The 19836-nt window shown below is 43.2% G+C and overlaps 2 protein-coding genes across 2 annotated transcripts in view; one reads left to right on the top strand and one right to left on the bottom strand.

Moving 5' to 3' along the window:
* Nucleotides 1-240: 240 nt before the first annotated feature.
* On the bottom strand, nucleotides 241-13655 carry amd1 (adenosylmethionine decarboxylase 1). Its single transcript, XM_054618311.1, has 9 exons — nucleotides 13356-13655; nucleotides 7601-7687; nucleotides 6695-6821; nucleotides 6336-6438; nucleotides 5154-5196; nucleotides 3823-3967; nucleotides 3596-3688; nucleotides 3333-3488; nucleotides 241-3221 (listed from the first exon to the last, which is right to left on the bottom strand). Exons 1-9 carry the CDS (start codon nucleotides 13466-13468, stop codon nucleotides 3078-3080), a joined length of 1011 nt encoding a protein of 336 aa, XP_054474286.1. The 5' UTR covers nucleotides 13469-13655; the 3' UTR covers nucleotides 241-3077.
* Nucleotides 13656-15102: 1447 nt separating this feature from the next.
* cdk19 (cyclin-dependent kinase 19) overlaps nucleotides 15103-19836 on the top strand; it is a 49457-nt gene continuing 44723 nt past the window's right edge. Inside the window, exon 1 of the mRNA XM_054618685.1 lies at nucleotides 15103-15230. Coding sequence (XP_054474660.1) covers nucleotides 15103-15230 — 128 coding nt within the window. The remainder of the gene's footprint in view (nucleotides 15231-19836) is intronic.

The following is a 19836-nucleotide window of genomic DNA, read 5'->3' on the forward strand; positions in this document are numbered from 1 at the left end:
ACACATTTCAGAAAACATAATTGCCTTAAAGTGAGTAATAAACTGGAGAAGTTTTATGGTGAAATCTATTAGTTCATTATTGTTCACCCTATTCACCAGTAGGGTCTCCCCTTAAAAAGGAAATCAATTGACATGTCATTAGTTCCACTACTTTTCTATTATTCAATATGCAATGCAATCCGTCAGAGATTCTTTTAGCGCAAAGGACGATCTTCAGTTTTCAATAAAGAACACGGCAAGTTGCACAGATAAGCATCTTTTTTTATTGAAGCATCAAGCTCGTAGCACAGATATATTTAGCACATCTTGACCATCCAAAGAACAGCAAAAGAAAGAATTATAACAGCAAAGTTTCTCCTTCAGTACATCCTGAAACCGCACCCCCTTCTCTCCTTCTCTGACACGGGGGGAGGCGTTCACTCTCCCATCCTCTAGAGAGAAGACTTCAAAAGGAAGGGAGAGTGAAGATGAAAAAAAACAAAAACGAACATGAATGAGTCAGCTTTGAAAAGGTCATCCCGTAACTATAGAACAAACTGGTTTCACAACAAAATAAACATTTGGACAAAAAAAAAAAAAAAAAAAAAAAAAAAGGGGGGATGAGAGAAAAAAGAAAGAACAAAAAGATTGGTCCGCAGCAAAAAATACAAAATATTTTTTGTATAAAATTCTATTACCATTCAACTGCAAAAAATGCATTTTGAGTTCACTGTATAAAAAATAAAATAAAACAATAGCATAATGATCCACACCAACGCGGCTAAATGTACTTCATCCAATAACAGTTAGCTTTGAACCGCTTCGCATTATTTTGAGCGGTTTTAACATTTGTGACTTTTAAAAAGAAAAAGGGAACCGGTAACAGTCTTAGCGGATCACCTTAAGTCGTTTGACAGCAAGTTGAGATCAGTTCATGTGAAAACAGAGACTGGATGTCGGGGGAAAAAAAGAACTCGTTAAAACTTCATCTACTGGTCCAACTGGCTTGCAGAGGGCCTCGGATGATGAATGACAGTTATGGGCGCCGATGCAACCACACGCACAGTTCTACCATAAAGAAAGGACTGCGTTGAGCCCTGAGGGCTGAGAGCAGGTCAAAGGGCGTCGTCGTCCGGCTCAAGGTTCAAAAACTGCATTCTCTGGCAGGAGAAGCGTTGTGAACGCCGCAGAGCCAAACGGCGAACGGGGAGGACCGACCGTAGCTTAAAAGATAATGATTAAGAAACCTAACCTGCCTTCAGCACTCGTCCACAAACATGAAGTAAGATCAATACAAGTTAACCTTAAGGGAAGATAAAAATTAAATAAATTAGTCCATGCGTTATCCAAAACACATCAGAAACGATTTCAGCTGGTAAAAACAAAACAAAAAAAACGAGGAGGGAGGTGAAGCACACAGACCTACGGACGAAGAGGAGGAAGAGACGGCGCTACGCTACACTGTCAAGCAACACGGCACTAGTAGTCACATGCACCATAGTGTCACAGGATTTTTTTCCCCCTCAATGGACTAAAAAGTGTTGATCCAAACAAAAAAAACAAAACAAAACTGCTAGGGGTGTCACATTTTTGACCAACTCACTGCAAAAAAAGAAAAGAAAAATGTCTGGGGTACAATAAATGTAATTAAATGGCAGCTTATGCAGCAGTTATATGTGGAATGATCCGGGATCACCCTGGCATGCTCAGACCGGCGGACCTCTATTGTTTGTGTACAGATTTCTGTATGGGGGGCGGGCGGAAAGAGACAGAGAGGATGGACATTATGTGTGAAATGCTTTGCTGGGCTAACTAAGCAAAAAAGTGTCCCGATTCATTATTTTTTCCCCCCATTCAGAGAGTGGCCGCAGTCTCGTCACAGTTCCGGGGGGGTCGGAGGTGGGAGAGACCTGCTGCGAATGCCACAAAGGCTGGTCGGCAGAGGGCATTGTGTGAGGGAGGAGGAGGGGGTGCTCTACTGGAGTGGTACATTCAGCTGGAACCCTGGTCCAGGCTTTTCTCTAGGGATGTGTACATTCGAAAGACAGGGGGGGGGGTGCTACATTCAGTTTGAACATTTTAACCACTTCATGTGAATGTGGAAACTAGAGAGCTAAATATGAGCGGAGGGAGGGGAGGGGGTGTTAAGACCCAGAGGCTTCCTATAGAAGGGCACACGGAATAGTTGATTGATTGTCGGTTTCTAAGTAGGAGCACAAATGAGTGAACGCTGGTGGGAGTCGGCCTGTTAAAAGCCCAGCAAAGCAGAACGTCTTTTTTTTGTTGTTGTTGTTTGTTTCCCAATAGTGCACTTTACAAATCGACCAATGAGCTGAGAACCTTTAATCCAACGTGTGCAACATCGAACAGCGAGTATGGCAATCGAAGGAACTCAAATGTGTCCCGACAAAGCGACGACGATTAGAATGGCCAAAAGCTTAACACGACTCATACATTCAATCAGACGTTAGACAAAGACATAAAAGGTCGGCTTTCTATTCTTTCATTCGTACCGTGAGCAAACAGGTTTTTTAAAGTGCACTCAAAAAAAAAAACTGGTTGTGCTTCATAAATAAATAGATGAGCGAATCGGGTTAGTTTGGTCGAATTTTTGAAATTTTGGTGGCGGGGAAACGGATGAGCGGACCGATCTGAGCATGCCAGGGGCCCCGGCCTAGTGGGGGCGGAAGCCTTGTCTGTGGGGGATGAGGGGGGATGCCTGCAGGAAGGGGCCGTCGCCTTGGGTGCAGACGGGCGGCCTTGAACGGAGCGTGTTCAATTCCTCTGCATGCACCTCAAGATCACGGCAAGAGTGAGCTAGAATATCGAAACGGGGAGAAGAGCTTTCATGCAAGAGATCTAAGTCACGGGTACAACAATGCAAACAACTCAAACTGGAGGCTAAGCCGGGGCTCGCCACCTCGTCAGCACCGGGAGACTCTGAACAACGACGGCAGCGGCAGCGGAAGGGGGGAGGAGGAGGAAGAGGAGGGGGAGGAAGAGGACAGGCTCTTCAGTGGGGGGTGAAGCCGGCCGCAGGAGGGGAGTGTCCCCAAGCGGCCGCCTTTCTTTTTACGCCTCTTCTTCATCCTCGACCCTCAGCTCTGTTGGTTCTGCTGGCGCCCCTTGGCGTAGCTTGTGAAGACGAAATTGTACTCGTTAAATTGAGCCAGCTGGCGGTCGAGACGCTTGTAGCCGTCCACTTTCTGGGCGGGAGAAAAGACACTGCGACATTTTGAGCTCTGCAGGGGCAAAAAATAAAAAATAAAAAATGCTTTACTCAGTGGCAACTTTCATTTAAACCCTCAACAAAAGCAGTATTTTATTTGAAAAAAACCAAAAACAACACAAACCTGATTGACAAAAAGTGTAGTCACAAATTTTCCTGGCTTGAACACATCCACAACCTTGCTGACCAGATCGTCGTATGACGTCTGGGAGAGGTTGGTTTCGAAGCTGACGTAGGAGAACTCCGGCTCTGGGGTGATGTGGATGGTCCAGTAAGTTCCCTGCAGAGGACAACACAAGCAAAGAGAGTCACATTAAAGAGATACGTTTGCAGCAGTTTGGCGCAGCGGGGTAAAAAAATAAATATACAACTCAAGAATCAACTCACGTCAGTCTTCATTCCATTCATTGAGTATCCACATGGGTTGAACATTGTGGCATCGATCACAGAACCTGGTATCAGGTCACGAATTCCACTCATCTGCAACAAGAGAACTCAATGTCTAAAACTATGCTTCCATCACAACTCCAGAGGGCTTGTGTGTGTGTGTGTGTGTGTGTGTGTGTGTGTGTGTGTGTGTGTGTGTGTGTGTGTGTGTGTGTGTGTATACATACACGAGTGACATCACTTGCAGAAACACCATCTTTCATATAGAACTGGTCCATAATGGCTGGATCGAGGTCGCTCATCAGAACTTCCAGCGTCTGATCCGCATGCTTGTTCTCCCAGTACTCTGGTAAGTCCAGGGTAAACAGGTACCTGTAGATGCAAGACAGTGACAGGTAATTAAACTAAAAGTGTGGGCTTCAATATCATGCTGTAGCTTCCCAGTGGTGTAAGATTTCTCCCAAAGCCCTTTGAAAATTGTTTTCCCACGTGACCTGACGTGGGTTCCTGCATGATGATTTTCTACATACATACATCAGGGTGTATTACCTATAGTAACATGGCAGCCACTAAATGAGTAAAAATCAGCAGCTTAAATCCTCGTCCACACACTCTAGTCACAGGTAGAAAAAGCACGAGCGGCAACTTTGTTCGCCAACTTTTCTGTAACCGACGTAGCATTAAAGCATGGTGGAATTGGCGAGCTAGCTGGTGCGGAGAAGCAGAGGGAACCAGATATGTTGGCTGAGCAATTCACTGCTGTGTGGCAGCCAGGTTAGTTTGGATCCAAAAGTCACACAATAACAGAGACAAACTAACCAATTGATGCAGCCGTGGAAAAGCAACCCCTGTGTTCCATGAGGTAAAATTATCGTTTTTGTCAATGCAGTCTTGTGGCTATGAACACAGCGATATAACAGACTCCGGTTGCCCTTCAGAAAGAGCTGTCTGACGGCAAGTTAAAGTGGTGAATGTATTCGAAATGTACATACACATAAATTGATAATGATTTTTGACATCGCTCCCCTCAAAGCCACTGGACTCCATTGACAAAAAACATAATTGCACCTCGAAAAACACAAAAGTATAAAGAACCCCTCATCAAAAACATCCAAACCAACCCTTTCAGTTATTTCAAAAAGTCATTATTCGTAACCTTTTTGATTAGCCAACTTTTGTAACCTAGGTAACTGCTGTGTGGGTGTTTCCTTTTTAAAAAAAATTAAAAACATGTAAAAATATCGCTGATGGAGTTGACCGTTAAAATCAGGAGAAGGTATGACAGAGTTTATGACGCCACAGCAAAAGGAGGTTTTCAAAGAGCTTTCATATAAAGCAGAAAATACCCAGAAAGTAAACTAGACATTTTTCATTATCGTGTAGCAATATCCTGCTGTGGCTGAAATTATGCAACACGGAAGAAAGCAGCAAACTTTGGCTGCATTTTCATTTACTAGACTAACTTATTTTAGAAGAAAATTCCTATAACATGTTTATACCACAACACTGTGTGGGAAAATGCAGTTTGGACAAGTTCGGGAGGTTGTGTGGAGCTTACCAGCAGTCAGAGTTCAAACGTCCCATACAGTAGGCTGCACCATCTATAAAGAAGCAAAAGGAAAGAGGTTTGTTTTACAGTAGTTGGCCTTATGGTGGCCGTACACGACACAATCTCAAATATGGGATTGTATCATCGATTGGGTTTCTAGAGCACAAGGCAGCTTCTTCAGCCTTCCTATTTTACCCAACAGATATGCAAGAGGCTAGAGTCGGGCATTGAGAACTGGTTACAAAAGGAATCAGCAAGATTTATTTTATTTAGGTTGCATTTATCGTTTCCTAAACAACTGGCACGCAAGCCTGGGAAAAGTCGTTTGACATGGATTGATTTCACCACAGGAGAAATATGCAGCTAAGGTAATGAAATGTATCTTTGCCTCACTTTGGGGCAAGGGAAACAATTTACAGACTATCAACATTCAGACTGTTACAATGGTTTGTAACATTAGTTAAAGCAATTTCCAGGGACACAGTATATTAATATAAGGATGAATAGATTATTAACATACAATTTATATCAGCAATGAAAATAAACTGTATGAAACTATTCTAGATTTTCATTATGATTTGTGCAGCCTGAATTTAAAAAGAAAAAAAAAAGTTTTTCTTAACCGGCTGGCTAGTTAGCTAGCTAGTTAGTTCCACCACGCTTAATGCTACTCCTGTTACCGGAAATTAGCTGAAGAAAGATGCCACTCATCTGGTGATGGTAATGTGCTCTCCTATGCTGTGACCAATGTTTGTGGATGGAGCATTAAATTGTTAAATCTTTACATATTTAGCAGCTGGCTAGTTATGTAGCTAGCCTGCTAGTTCAACCTTGAGTTAATGCTACACTGGTTACAGATAATGGGCTAGAAACTGTTGCCACTCATCTGGCGATAGCAATGTGCTTTCCTATGCTGGGACATGTCTAAATGGGTCAACAAATCAAGTTGTTAAATTTGACTCATTTTGGGGCTGCCTAGTTAGCTAGTTCCACCATGCTTTGATGCTACAGCGGTTACAGATGAAAATGAGCTTAACAAAGTTGCCACCCATTTGGCGGGAGCAATGTGCTTCCCTATGGTTTGACAAGAGTGTGTGGATGAAGCATTAAGTTGTGCAATTTTACAAATGTATTTTCAGGAGGGGAAAATGGAGCCGACACTGGCACTCCAACGCAAAGGTTTTTACGTACTTGGGAAAATTTGGCTGAGAAAGTCCACTTCCTCCTGGAAGTTTCGATGAGGGAACTCTTGATGGGTGGGCTTCATAAAGTTCTTGCGGGAGTAGAAGAAATTCTGCAGAAAAAGAGCATAGAAAAATGTCAGAGATGAACAAGCTGCTGGCATCAGGTAATAATACAATTAAAAACTTAAATGTTATGCCAACACAGTTGATATAAATTTGTAAAACAGACACAAAAAACAGACACACTAAGTAAATAAAATCTTTAAAATAAGAAAAGTGAAAAAGGCATCACGTTTTTACATTCGAGAATACATTATAGCTACAGAATAAGACCTGTTTTTACATATACTCAAATACTGGGCATACCTCGATGGCATCGAAACCGCAGTACTCCCTGGCGAGTTCCAGCAGAGGCACCAGTGCTTGCAGTAAGAGGGTGGTTCCGCATGTCTTCAAAATGAAACGTCTCTTGGAGACAAACATGCTACTCTCACTGTGGAAGCAAAAGAAGCACAACACAGCTGTGAAACGTCTGTACTCACTGTCTAATGTATTATACAAAGTTGCTTATTCTACTCATGTGCTACTTTTTTGTATGTCCACTGAATTTATAGAAAAGGTCTTATCAATGGGTAGGATCATGAGTAAATACAGATGTCAAAAAGAGAAGCTCAACCAAATATTTGTTTAAACTTGCCACTGGTGGCTTTAACCACATTAATCACAGGGCTGTTGTACAACATACTTGTGTAAGGTAGTCAACCACACCCATGTGATACCGACACTGGTTTAAAGATCTAACAGTATTTGTGAATCCTACCTCACCCATAGTATACTGCTTGCAGTCTGTGTTAGACTCGACACATAAGCAAAGTTGTTTTGACTGTGATAAGAAATAACTTCCTGGCTGCTATGACAACTTGCTTTACCTGCCAGACCTGTTTGAAAACAAGAAAAAGGGACATGATCCCCAAAAATCTAAAACACAAATTAGAGTGGATGTTCATTTTTACATAATTATTCTCAATCTCATGGAAAAACATTTAATTGTACAAGTGTTATATCCACCTTGGATACAATTCATACAATAAAAGCTATGCAGCTTGTAATGCGTGTGTGGGCCTGTGACCGTCTCTTCACCCGATGACAAAGGCTGTGCTGTGAAAAGCAAGCGGCTTACAGGTGACCGCTGTCTAATCCCGCCTGCCTTGTAATCGGTTGGGAAAACACAGGACTCACACAGTACTGCATGTAAAAAGACCGGGCACTCACCTGAGTATATAAGCTTCCTGCTTGTCAGACTTTGTCACACTTATGATCAAACAATGCACATTCTCCAGAAGTTTGTCCCACTCAAACCTAAAAAAATTAAAAATTAAAAAGAGAGAGAAAAAGGAAAAGTTAGCACTTTGACCTTCATTTACTAGATTTGGAATGTTAAATACATGGAAGGAAATCTCAGTACAAATTTGAGTGATCCACACACACTGGAAAGAAAGTAGAGTTGTTCTGACCCAGGAGGCAACCTCCAGTTCTAAAAAGTGAAGCCAATGCAGAAGGGCCTTAAACTTGAATTCTTTCTCATGGCCATCAGGGGGCGATTCCTCCGGTTGCAAAAAGAATTCTGATTGTATAGAAGTCTATGAGAAAATGACCCTACTTCTCACTTGATTTATTCCCTCCGTAAACATTGTAAACATGGGTTTATGGTCTCAATTGCTAGATTCAAGTCTTCTTCAATACCGCATGATATTTGTTTAGTAAATGATGGTTTCTTTTAGAGTGAAATAGACCATAAAGACAGGTATGCTTTAGGGCAGGGCTACCTTGTGATTGACAGGTCGCTACCCTACCAGAGCCGTATACAGCGTCTGTCACTCCTTCGCAGTCAAATATGTGCACTTCCGTTCCCTTTTTGCAAAAAACAAGATTGCGACAGCCAAATTCCAAGAAGGCGGCGGCCAAAAAAATAAAATAAATAATCAAACTTCTGAGCAGATATCAGGAATCAAACAAGCAATAATCAGAGAGGATTTGGGTTGTTTGGATATTGGCCCCACTTGATCATTCCTGGGCAAATCACAGACAAGGGCAAACAACACAGCCAGCACTCTCCTTGGCAACAGCAGGTCTGCCCCCCACCACCTCTCAAACCAACCACCACCCAATGGACAGCTGCAGTGCAAATGTATCTGCGTCATGTTTTACACACACACACACACGCACACACGCACGCGCACGCACACACACACACACACACACGAAGGGCAGCCTGGGCCCATTCACAGGGTCCACAGTAGGAAGACGCCGTTTAGAGAGTCGGTAGTGAGAGACCGTCAGCGCTCAATGGAGAATTTACCAGCAGCCAGTGTTGCATAGTTCACCCTCTGAGAGATTGGAAGGGGCCTGCAGTAGTCAACGGGCTTTTTCTGGGGAACGAGAAATGTGCCTCGGTGACTTCACAACCCGTTAGTGCAGGTCCTCTTAACAGGCGGTGACAGAATCGGTCAAGAAGCAGGTGTGAACAGTCAGTCACGTACTCTCTAACTAGTTAAATTACATCCGCCTGTTTTTGCTGTTCGAAGTTGCATGTAAAGAAAGTTCAGGAAGAAATGTAGGCCATCTTGGCATGACGTCACCAATTCTTACAAGCCTCTGCTACACCAGTAATACAAAAAAAAAATAATAATAATAATAAAAAAAAAAAAAAAAACAAAATGACGGAGGTTTCGGGTAACCATGTGACATGAAGTGGAAGTAGTAACATTTTGAAGCCTTGAATTTGGCATTTTTTGCTATCGCCATCTTGTTTTTGTTTTTTTGGAACCAGAAGTAACACGAGAGGGAGGAGCTAAGTACAATCGAATGCTGAATAAGACATTTTAAGGCAACCAAAAGGTTCCTGTTTTTCAACTAAATTAAGTTGTAAAACCAGAAACAAAGAAAACTTCCACATTGGACGAAGCCATAGTAGCGACCCCTCACAAGGAAACAACGCCCTAAATAGTTTCCCTCTAAATGGGAACAGTTTACCAAATGAACATTATGCTGTATTGAAGAAGACTTGAAAAAGGCGATTTATTAACCCCATCTATCCTCTCCTAGCCTGGCTGGAGACACTTTATACATGCCCCCCCAGCTTCATCCACATGGTACCACAACACAAATGCTGTTAAAGATGGGAAGTAGCATTGAAATGTTAGAAAGACACGTTGTTTATTTAAGTAATCAGTTAATTCCTACCACATAATTTTGAGCAAACCTGCATAATAATCAGTAACAGATATACACACCCCTATTAGCTGCATTTGGTCTCTAGACATTTGCTTGAAACTTTCATAATTTGGATGAAACCACAGACATTTTTCCAGAGTCGCTGGGTTAAGTGTCTTAAACCAGTCTGACTACATCTGTCATGGATATTGACTAGCTACTGGTCAGTGAATTCTGGCCTTGGACTGTTGAAGCACCTCATGTAGATAGAAGCACAGATACCAAACACACAAATAAACCTTTAGGAACACCTCAGACAAATGACTGGGGGACCAAAAAACCCCAATAATCTTGTCATGCAGCTGGCTAAAAGCAAACAAGCTAGCATTATAGTCCTCTACCCTCATACTTATTGACTGTGGCCTCTAATGAGAGATTAGTAAGTGAGCCTTTGGAATTTTGACACCTACAGGACTCAACACTATCTTTTTAAAAAAGGACATCAGCTTTTGGTTGAGACACTAAAAATATGGCTGCCATTTTTGTAGCTTACAGTATACATTTTTTGTCCAGCTCAAAAGATGCCGAGACTCTTTGCTTTTCCATTTTCCCTTTACGTTCCACACCCCCCCCTCACTGCATTTCCCTTTACGTTCCACACCCCCCCAAATTCAGGTTCACCTGGTGTTGCCGGTTGGTCAGTTCAGACTTTTTTTTTTTACCCCTCAGTCAAACAACTTGATTTGCTCCACCATTGTCTCAAACAGATTCCGTGGAACTTGTTGCCAATGGCAACCTGGGATGAAGCAGTAGTATTTAATAGTATTATAAATACAGTGTGCCTACAGTTCAACCCTTAGCCCCATTCATAGTGCTAAAATTAGGATGGGTCTTTAGCACGGTGCCTTGTTCTTAATATACATTAAAACTTTGTGACAACAGCAAAGCCTGCAGCCTCTCCCATCTTTTCCAAGTTTAGCAACAATAAGCTAGTAGAAGTAGAATCAGACAATACTGTGCCAGACTGATCTGACTTATAGACCCCCTCAAGCTTTTGACTCACTGGTCAAAATGTGGTTACATGCTACATGTTTTGAGAGTGGAAAAAAGTACAGAGCTTAAATCAACCCTTTTCCTACCAATATTGTGTATTTCGTTTTTTGAAGTAAGTTAACTGGCTGCCTCTTTATACAAATGAGTATAAACCCCCAACAGGTACGACTCATCCTGTTGGAACCATTTAAAAAAAAACAAAAAAAACAATTTAACTCCTTGATGACATCAGAGCTGTTGCGACGTGCTGGATCATACCAGAGGGACAACGTTACCGTAGACCTGTGTCAGCTCACGTTTCAGTGTGAAATGCACACCACGGGCTATTTCTGGTCGCTCAGAAGGATCAGATTCTCCTCAGAGAAGAGAGTACCAGAGAGTTTTTTCCATCCATACACCAGAGACATGGAGCAACAAGATGACAGATTCCTGGAAGGGGGGGGAATAGTGGCATAACTCTAAGTCACTTCAGATAATTCAAGATGTGACGACTTAACATTTAGATGCAGAGCCAAGGGGACAGTGATACCCACACTGTGTGTGTGTAGAACTAACATAAAGTGGCCTTCAGGAGCGGTTGCAGACTGCTGCAGGGGCCCCGGTGGAAGGACGGCAGAAGGTAATGTGAGTGAGCTTCACGTTTGTGAATTGGATGCCCTTGTGGACTTATTTGGACATTGGCTGACGTCCAGCAAGAGCCTGATCCACGACAGCGTCCCTCCTGAGCCGCTAATCTGCCCTCTGGTTGTAAATTAATACCGGGCCTCATTCACCCGAACGGCCACACACACACACACACACTTTCCTTAAACACGACCTCTAGAGATCTGATGGCTAATGGCCACAAAAGTCACCCCGTGGCGTGGAGCAGTTTGGGACTTGAACCTTGCCAGAGGCCATTCCATTGATAGTATAGTAGTGCTGTGAAAGGTGGGGTCAAGCGGGTCGTTAAGAGAGAAAGTTGACTGGTTGTTGTCATTGGTTTGTTTATAAAAAAATAAAAACCCAGCTGTTGCCAGTATCAACTCCAGTTGCTCTACACTCACACTGAAGGATCAACAACCACCTGAACGAATAGGTTAAAAAGCAGCAAAACACTGCCCGCAGCATTAACTGTAATCCACTGATGCCTGACTTTGTTCCTACTTTGGCACAAGATCATAAGAGTCTGTTGCAACACCCTTCTTAACCAGGTTTTTCTCTGAATGTCCCATCGCCCAGGGCCAGACATGAACAGCCAAGTGTCTCTAAGCAAATCACAGTAGGGGACCCCTCTAACCAATCAGAGGAGGGGAGGAGAGCCTACGGCCCGGAACGTGAGGGGGGCTTGTTTTAAGAGAACCCTCATGAGAAATAAAGGCTTCACGTTACAATAAGCCATGTGATCTCAAACACCCCCCAAAAAAACAACAGAAAAACCCCAAAACAACAACAACCCTGCTCACTCAGCGTCTCTGATCATAACCATCATGTGAATTCACCGACTCCACTCTCGTAGTTGCAAACAAGTAGACCCGGTTCAGCAGAAACCAACATGCGGAGGGCTGCGGAGGGATCTGACCCGGGCCGTGGTGAGGCAACACGCGGAGACGACGGGGACCGCATGCGTGACGTCTTACGCGAGGCCGACCCCCCCCCCTCTCTCCCCCCCCTCATGACGCAGACTCATATAGCCTCATTAATCTATAACTCTCCTATAACATCACCTCATCAGAGCCCGTCCACGTAAAGACAGGAGCGTCGCGTGTTTCAGCACTTTGCTGTAACGTTGACGTCATGAAATCAAACGACCCAATGCGGGGCAGTAAACTGCGTGCGCACCCACGGGGGGGGGGAGGAGAGAGGAGAAGGAGGAGAGGAGGAGAAGGAGGCTGGATACAGCCTAGTGTTGACAGATACGTTCAGCTTACGACAGAGCCTCGTGTGAAGCCTAACACTCACTGTGTGTGTGAGTGCGTGTGTGTATGTGCGTGTGTATGTGTGTGTGTGTATGTGTGTGTGCGTGTATGTGTGTGTGTGTATGTATATATGTGTATATGTGTGTGTGTGTGTGTGTGTATGTATATATGTGTGTATATGTGTGTGTTTTCTCTCCCTGGAAGTAGCCAGAGTTAGCTAGCGTCAACTGTTAGCCGTGGCCGGGCTGACAACCTGCTGTCAGACGGACATTCAACGTCACCACTGTCCCCCGTACAGGTGAGGGACAGGTGAGGCTCATGCCACAGCCCTACAGCGGCCTGATAGCGTGTTCTCTGCGGGAGGAGAATGAATGACTCAGCTCTGCTAAGGGGAGGTGACTGTTAGCTAGGTGACTGTTAGCTAGGTCCCTGTTAGCTAGGTCCCTGTTAGCTAGGTGACTGTTAGCTAGGTGACTGTTAGCTAGGTCCCTGTTAGCTAGGTCCCTGTTAGCTAAATCCCTGTTAGCTAGGTCCCTGTTAGCTAGGTGACTGTTAGCTAGGTGACTGTTAGCTAGGTCCCTGTTAGCTAGGTCCCTGTTAGCTAGGTGACTGTTAGCTAGGTCCCTGGTGGAGCCCCTGGTTGGGGCCCCTGGTGTCACAATGTGGCTCCGTCCCTGGTTAGCCGGCTAGCTAGCTACACTAGCACTCCAGAGAGGAGTCCTTAACGGATGAAAACAAACCAAAGAAACGCGTTATGGCGTTGAACCGGTCACATGTCGGGAATGAATCGCGGGAATGAAGCCAAGCATGTGGCCGGCGACCCGGAGACACGACCCTCTGCTGCCGGGACCGAGCACACAAACCTGGGGATGGTACGGAGGTCTCCGGTTCCTTTGGCCTCGTCCTGCCGGGAGAACCACACCTCCAACAGCTTCTCCGTCCCCTCGAAGAAATGTGCACCATTATCCTCCATCATGAGACAACAGACACCCAACAAAAACAGGGATTAAACTTCGGTTGTAGCCTTTACAACGTGATTAATCCTTCTTCGGTCGGTTATAATTTATTGAGGTACAGTCCTTTAAGCAATCCAGGTGTTGATTTTCTTGAGTTACCGTCTTCCCTTTTGCAGAGAATACCGTTAGCGAGTGCTAGCTAATATCGCCGGCCATACTGTGCAGAGCACTGACTGCTGGCGGCGCCGTGTATTTATACAGTCGCCGCCCTGGCGTCACACTCGCGTCCGGCCAATCGGGTGGCGAGGCTCCGTCTGCTCACACGCGATTGGTCCAGGGCCCTGTCACTCATTGCAGAAACAGGGGTTTCCTCACGTGACGTTATATTTCCCTTTTGCAGCCTGCAGAGTGTTCAAAACAAACAAGTAGACTATTTAATAAAGCACCATGTTCATATAACAGTGAGCCATGCTCATATCAGACCCTATTCCAAAACGTGGGACTGTGTACCTCTTTAGTGCGTGAATACAGCACTATAACCTACTATAATACACTATAACCTACTATAATCTACTATAATACACTATAACCTACTATAATATAACCTACTATAATACACTATAACCTACTATAATCTACTATAATACACTATAATACACTATAATCTAGACTCTATAATCTAGTTTACTTTGGGTAAACTGTCCATATGAAGTACATGTCTGGAAATGTAAACACTGTCTTGCACCGCCGCACGACCGTAATGCATTCATTTATTGTTTGTAAACCGTACTGACATTAACAAATACAGCTTTGTAGTTTTCATATGTGGATATAATATCACCACACATAACACAGACATAACTGTTATCAGATGAGCCTGTTAAGACGACTGCAGTGCAAGGAAATACAGAAAGTGAACTAGGGATAGTGTGTACTGTATCAGCATTATAAAGTCCATTCTAGCTGCACATGTCCACAACTACATGCTTTGGAAATGCCATTCATGATACACAATAAATAAATAAATAGATCATAATCAAATGAAATAACCAGCCAGGAGGGCGGTGGCACTGAGTTAGTATCTGACAGTAATGTACAGCATCTTACATTATATATTTACTGTATATATGTATGTATCGCCTTGAAAATAATAATAATAATAATAATATATATATATATATATATATATATATATATATATATATATATATATTATTATTATTATTATTATATTATTATTGTCTATATATATATATATATATATATATATATATATTATATTTGTTTGACATATTTGTAAATACGTCTAAAGAGCATAAAGTATCAGTTTGATCATGAAATCCAAACCACTGTTCCTGAGCGTCCGTCCGCAGAGCACCGCGGGTTGTAGTTCTCTGCTCCCTGCGGGTTGTAGTTCTCTGCTCCCTGCGCTCAGCCAGCGGGCCGGCGCGGCTCTGCCTCAAAGAACTACACTTCCCTGCAAGCCCCGCGCGCCAATTAGAAACGTCAACGAGCCAGTGAACGTTAAGCGGAGCAGACCAAAATCCCAAACAAGGAAATGGTGGGGGAATAAAAACGAGCAGATTATTTAATTAATGCATGTAATAATTAATATTTTATTTTATTGTAAATTAAGACGTATTTATGGGTTGAAATGGATTACGACTTCAAAGCGAAGCTGGCGGCCGAGCGGGAGAAAGTAGAAGATCTGTTCGAATATGAAGGTTGCAAAGTGGGTCGAGGCACCTACGGGCACGTTTATAAAGCTAAGAGCAGAGACGGGTAAGAACCTATGGGCACGTTTATAAAGCTAAGAGCAGAGACGGGTAAGAACCTATGGGCACGTTTATAAAGCTAAGAGCAGAGACGGGTAAGAACCTATGGGCACGTTTATAAAGCTAAGAGCAGAGACGGGTAAGAACCTATGGGCACGTTTATAAAGCTAAGAGCAGAGACGGGTAAGAACCTATGGGCACGTTTATAAAGCTAAGAGCAGAGACGGGTAAGAACCTATGGGCACGTTTATAAAGCTAAGAGCAGAGACGGGTAAGAACCTATGGGCACGTTTATAAAGCTAAGAGCAGAGACGGGTAAGAACCTATGGGCACGTTTATAAAGCTAAGAGCAGAGACGGGTAAGAACCTATGGGCACGTTTATAAAGCTAAGAGCAGAGACGGGTAAGAACAGAGCCGTACTGACGGAGGCTGTGTGTGTGGGTACAGCGGCCGTTACACCGGGACCCCCGCAGCGATGCCCTGTGTCTGTTTGTTTTCATGTAACTCACTCACTCACCAACGTCCCCCCTCCTCCTCCTCCTCTCCTCCTCCTCCTCCTCCTCCTCCTCCTCCTCCTCCTCCTCTCCAAAACAACACAGCAACGGTGTTAATGTTTAATGTTTACTTTTATTTATTTGGACAAGTGTCGTTTTTACGGTCCACGCGGAGACAGCTTCCCCTGACTGTGTTTACCCCCCCCCCCCACACACACACACACACACACACACACACACACACACACACCATACACACACACACACACACACACACACACACACACACACACACACACACACACACACACACACACACACACATTTGGACACACACACACACACACACACACACACACACACACACACACACACACACACACACACACACACACACACACACACACACACACACACACACACACACACACACACACACACACACACACATACACACACACACACACACACACACACACACACACACACACACACACACACACACACACACACACACACACACACACACACACACACACACATACACACACACACACACACACACACACACACACATACACACACACACACACACACATACACACACACACACACACACACACACACACACACACACACACACACACACACACACACACACACACACACACACACATACACACACACACACACATACACACACACACACATACACACACACACACACACACACACACACACATTTGTAACACCGTGCACTGACTTTATTTTCTAGACTCTATTGTTTTATTTATTTGCTGCGTGTGACGTGTGGATACAGTGTAACCAGCAGCAGGATGGTGGACAGATGTGCTCTCACGTTTCTGCCCTGCAAGGCCACCGGCGTCACTATACAGCAGTACAACTGGTAAATACCCAGTTGATGACCGTGACTATTTTACTTTATTGTAAACATGTGTTTAATACCTACATTTTAAACATATATCTTAGTTTGTCTGGGCTGCTGGTCAAACAAAGTACGACATAGTGTGATTTTCTGATCCCACATTCTAGATTAATCTTGGTGCCTTTAATGACCTTATTACAGGGATCAGGTATTGGCCCTGATGCGGCCAATCTTCATCCAGGTCACTGTGGTTATAAAACTGCAATTTTGTTATAAAGTTCTATAAAGGCAGTGTTTTAAATCTATAAAGATGTTATAGTTTTATAAAGTAGTTATAGGTGACATTAGAGATAAAAGAACAAAAAGATCAGTTTTAAAAGATAAGCCAATAGCTGTAGTTTTTTGTATCGGGAGGAAAAAAGTGGGGCCTTGAATTAGCAATTTGCATTACTCATATCTTTGTCATTTTACAGTAAGCAACATCCTCTGTTCATTGACTCGCTGAGTTGTAAAGCTGAGTCAGGGCTGAAGGTGGGGTCTTATTGCATTCTCCTCTACAACATTGGATAATAGAGATGTGACGTGAGGTCAAAAGGTGACTGAGGGCTTTGTTTAATGCTGTGAGGTAATAACATCCTCAAGGGTATTATGGATTTAGTGCCGGGAATACGGTGTAATTAGTGCATCTAAGGGCTTCCTTGAAAGACGCTGAACAGATTAAAGAAGAGATACAGTGAAAGGGCTGAAATATTCCAACACATTCTCAACTCTTAATCAGACCTATGGCTAGCTCTGAGACACTGGAGACGTTATGAAGATAATGTCACTTTTACTGCAGAGATGTTTTCAAAGCAATGGGCCCGACTACTACGTTGATTCACCTAACTACTGATTACACAATACTACAGCTTGTTACATGTTATATCGTGGTTGTTTCTGTCCTTGGCGAATTAGGCTATACATCTGTAAGTGAAATGTGGAGAGCTGCTGCTGTCCACCTGTATCTTTATTCTCAGAGGCTGTTGGCAAAGCCCTGGGGATAGATGGCATCACTCTACAGGTGAACTCAACCTGTAGGGCTTTATTTAAGTGATAACTGAAAGGTGGCAAAAAACACTTTCTGTCCCCCAGCGCGCAACGTTCCAGAAATGATTTATTACACGTGCATGTTTTTTGAATGTTCACAGGCTTCACACCTAGGGGATATATGAAACTTAGGCCAGTTAGTCCCAGCTGGCAGGAAAAAGGAGGAGTGTGTCTCTGACAAGATGTGAAGATGTATTGTCAGTGTTTTAAAGAAGTAGATGGAACACTTCTATATACATATAATCCTAGTGCCTATACAGGAGCCAGGGCGATAAACAAAAGCACCAGTGGCGGTGCATCTCTCTGCTGCAGACGGGACATGTAAGTTCCCAGAATTAATTTCGGGGTCAATGGGTTCCTCCTCTCATCCAACCCTGCTCGAACGTGATCGGTCAATACTACTCGGACTACAAACGCAAACCATAACTCTCAAGTCCACCCCTAAGACATTGGGTTATTTAAAAAATTGAGTGAGTGGTATTCAATAATAATTTTGTTGATAACCATCAAATATGAATGATATACATGCAAATGCAGCATTCACACTGCAGAATGAATAACTTTCTTGAGTGTCCAAAACAACTTTAATTTCTTGGATTATGTTTTTAAGTTTAGTCGCTTTCTATTCAGTTCTTTTAGTTCGAGCCCTGTCCATGTGCCATGTTAGGTCTACTATGGGTAAACTATAATAATACATAAAGCGTTGGGTCGTCTGCGCGGGTCCAAAGTAAACTTCGTTCAGACAGTTGCAGAGCTGCTCGTCTCTGGTGGTTGTCTTAAGCATAGGTTTGTGGTTCCAGCTACCAGTGCATCTGCAGACCACAGTGTTCCAAATTTGGTGTTGGGCATGCGCGCAAACCGCAGTGACGTCATTTCAGAGGCCGCTGCTGCTTGCGTTTACTAGCACGCGCTAAACCAGCTAAAACAGGCCCGCTGTGGGCCGACCAACCCCGCCGACTGTTACCCTGGCTGGTGTCGATTGGTTGTGTGTGGCTGACCGTCGTCTGTAGATCTTGCTAGCGTGTCCCTCACTGTTGGATGGCTTGGCAGCTGTTCCAGTGTGTTGAATCAGAGGGAGTCAGTGAGACGGAGTTCTCTGATTGGTTGTTTTGCCATTGTGGTAATTTTCTCTTCCACTAGCAAGACCACACAGATTGCAAAACTTTACGGTGCCACTTGAAACATTATTCTGAGAGATTAATCAGATTTGCACACATTTCGATTATTTTTCAAGCAAAAATGCCATTAATTCCCTGGCTGCAGCCTCTCAAATACGATTAATAATACACTTTATTTTCATAGCACTTTTGAAAAATAACATGCAGAGTGATTCTCACACATAAAAACAGAACAAACACAGTGTATTTACAAATTATTGGATAACAGAGGATGTGAAGAATTGCTTCTTGTTTTTTTCTTTTATTATAGGAAACAAAAACGTCTTTTGGATTTAGACTGTTGGTTTGAGAAAACAAGCAATCTGAAGACCTCTCTTTAGGCTTAAGGAAATTATGATGGCTATTTTTTGGGAATTTTCTGACAATTTAAAGAGCAAAACATTTATAATTGATTAGCGGGGAGATTGGCAGATGAATTCGGAATACAAAATAGAACGTGTGATGATGCAGCCGCCAGACTCTTGAAGTTCATGTGAAAGGGGAACTACGTCCATTTTCAAGATTCATTCATGTTATTCCTGTGGTCCAAGACAGTCCAAAAATATAATTGAACATAAACAGCTCTCACTTAAATCCCAAAATTAGAGAGCTGAAACTCAAATGTGCTTATGTTCGCAGATATTGACTTAACTTTTCCACACCATTCAGATATTGGCATTCTTCATTAAGGTGGTGTTCCCCTTTAAGTGAGAAGTGCTCACAACTGTTACAATCAAAATAGTTGTAGTATTTTTCGTTTTTGTTAGTTTTTTTGTCTTTTTATTTCCTCTGCTTTTGAACAGCGGAGCTCTTATTTTATTATCTGAATTTGACTCATCTCATATGAGGAAATTGTTTTTACAGACCAAAAGATTAAGTGTTATGAGCTCTTCTGAGCATCTGTGCAGCTCAATTAGTATTAAAGATGTGTGGCTGAGAGCTCTGTTTAATCCATAACCATCTCCAGTGCAAAATTAGGTTTAAGTGCG

This window comes from Anoplopoma fimbria, chromosome 18 (genome assembly GCF_027596085.1).
Source record: "Anoplopoma fimbria isolate UVic2021 breed Golden Eagle Sablefish chromosome 18, Afim_UVic_2022, whole genome shotgun sequence".
NCBI lineage: Eukaryota > Metazoa > Chordata > Actinopteri > Perciformes > Anoplopomatidae > Anoplopoma > Anoplopoma fimbria.